Source organism: Bombina bombina, chromosome 8, assembly GCF_027579735.1.
Source record: "Bombina bombina isolate aBomBom1 chromosome 8, aBomBom1.pri, whole genome shotgun sequence".
Lineage (NCBI taxonomy): Eukaryota > Metazoa > Chordata > Amphibia > Anura > Bombinatoridae > Bombina > Bombina bombina.
In genome coordinates this window covers 121,720,722-121,722,588 of record NC_069506.1, presented here as the reverse complement: position 1 = coordinate 121,722,588, position 1,867 = coordinate 121,720,722, and the positions used below count along the sequence as shown (strand labels likewise).

Below are 1,867 nucleotides of genomic sequence, written 5' to 3'. Positions count from 1 at the left end.
CAAGCACAACAGGCCTTTGCTGTGTTTCCTGCTACTACACAATTCTAAACTGTACAGTTAATGTTAACAATCTATGCTATAATACAGCGCTGTCAAAAACCAAAGAATACAAGCCTACAGTGCAAGTGGCTGCAATTTATTGTAGTGAGAGAAAGTTGCTGATAAACCTGAACTTTCATAGAAGAAAACACTTTGACGAAGCCTTGGCAAAGAGCAGTAAATCTTCAAATACAAAGTGAGAGCGTTGGTTTGCTTTGCGTATCTAGGATAAAGCACAATAAATTATGATAATTATACTTGGTTGGCCCACTAGCATTCTCTTTCGCTAGTTTCCTACTAGTGACCCCTTATGGTAATCCCAGTTTCCTCTTTCCTCCACTTATGCCTATTAGGGCCCCCCTCAGAAATCCCACCACCCACTTTGGGGTCCACTGCACTAATAGCTTCAATTTTGCAAAAACCTCATGAATTCAATATATTATGACCAACTCCAAAATGACTTGTAGATCATTTTCTTAAATCCCATAAACAGAACCTACTTATATACAATTTCACTCAGTATATATTTTTGCTAATTATTTTATATATCATTTTCCTGATGGCTATTTTCACATCCTTGTTTCTCAGACTGTATATAAATGGATTTAATAACGGTGCGGCGATTGCATACATGACTGAAATCACTCTGTCTTGTTCCATTGCATAACTTGATTTCGGTCTAAAATACATAAAAATACCAGAACCAAAAAATATAGTGACCACTGTAAAGTGAGAGACACAAGTTGAAAAAGCTTTTTTTCTTCCTGAAGTTGATTTAATTTTTACAATAGTGAAAATGATTTGTAAGTAGGAGATCAGTATTAATATAAATGAACCAACTATAACACTTCCACTGATAAGAAAAATAACAAGTTCATTGACCCAGGTGTCTGTGCATGCCAATTTTAGTAAGGGTGGAATATCACAAAAGAAATGATCAATTCTATTTGAGTCACAGAAGGGTAATGTGAATGTTAGAATAGTATGCACTGCAGCATTTACTGCACCAATAAGCCAAGATCCAACTATAAGCTGAGTGCATCTTCTTCTGTTCATGATGATGGTATATAATAGTGGATGGCAAATGGCATTATATCGATCATAAGCCATGGCTGCAAGTATATAGCATTCTGTGCCACCAAAGAGCAAAAAACAGTACATTTGTGTGATACAGCCACGTAAACTGATAGTTTTTCGCTCAGCTAGGAAAGAGGACAACATTTTTGGGACAGTAGCTGATATATAACATATTTCTAAAAAGGCAAAATTGGCCAGATGGAAATACATAGCTGTATGAAGATTTGACCCAAGTTTTATTACTAAAATGATTGTGAGATTTCCAAGTACAGTTATGATATAGGTCAGTAAAAACACTGCAAACAGAAAAGGTTGAATTTCAGGGTTTTCTGAAAGTCCCACCAGGATGAATTCTGTTATTGTGGTGGAATTATTTCTGTCCATTTTGTATGTTATGTCTGAAGGTGAATAAAATGAAACAATAGTGAAAAACTACATGGATTTAAAAGCTTCAGAGCAGTAATGTGCTACTTGTCTGTAGTTGGACACAACTGGTAAGCCAGCGACAAGAGGCATATGTGAGCAGCCATATGTGCTCTGTAGATGATTTTAACTTTAGGTTTAAAGTTATGGTAAAGTTTAACTTTTTTATTTACAATATTTGTAATCATATACTAAAAGATGAGGACTTTCATTCATAAAATGCTTTTGGAAATGCTTATTTTTTTTAAATTAATTACTTATCATATTTTCCTATATGTCACGGTTCCTCTGCCTGTAATAGATACTCCTTCCTACTTCACTGATGATT

At 34.9% G+C, this 1,867-nt stretch overlaps 1 protein-coding gene across 1 annotated transcript; it reads right to left on the bottom strand.

Annotated features, from left to right (window-relative positions):
- Positions 1 to 555: 555 nt before the first annotated feature.
- On the bottom strand, positions 556 to 1,500 carry LOC128638023 (olfactory receptor 1020-like). Its single transcript, XM_053689899.1, has one exon. It carries the CDS (start codon positions 1,498 to 1,500, stop codon positions 556 to 558), a length of 945 nt encoding a protein of 314 aa, XP_053545874.1.
- Between the last annotated feature and the right edge of the window lie 367 nt (positions 1,501 to 1,867).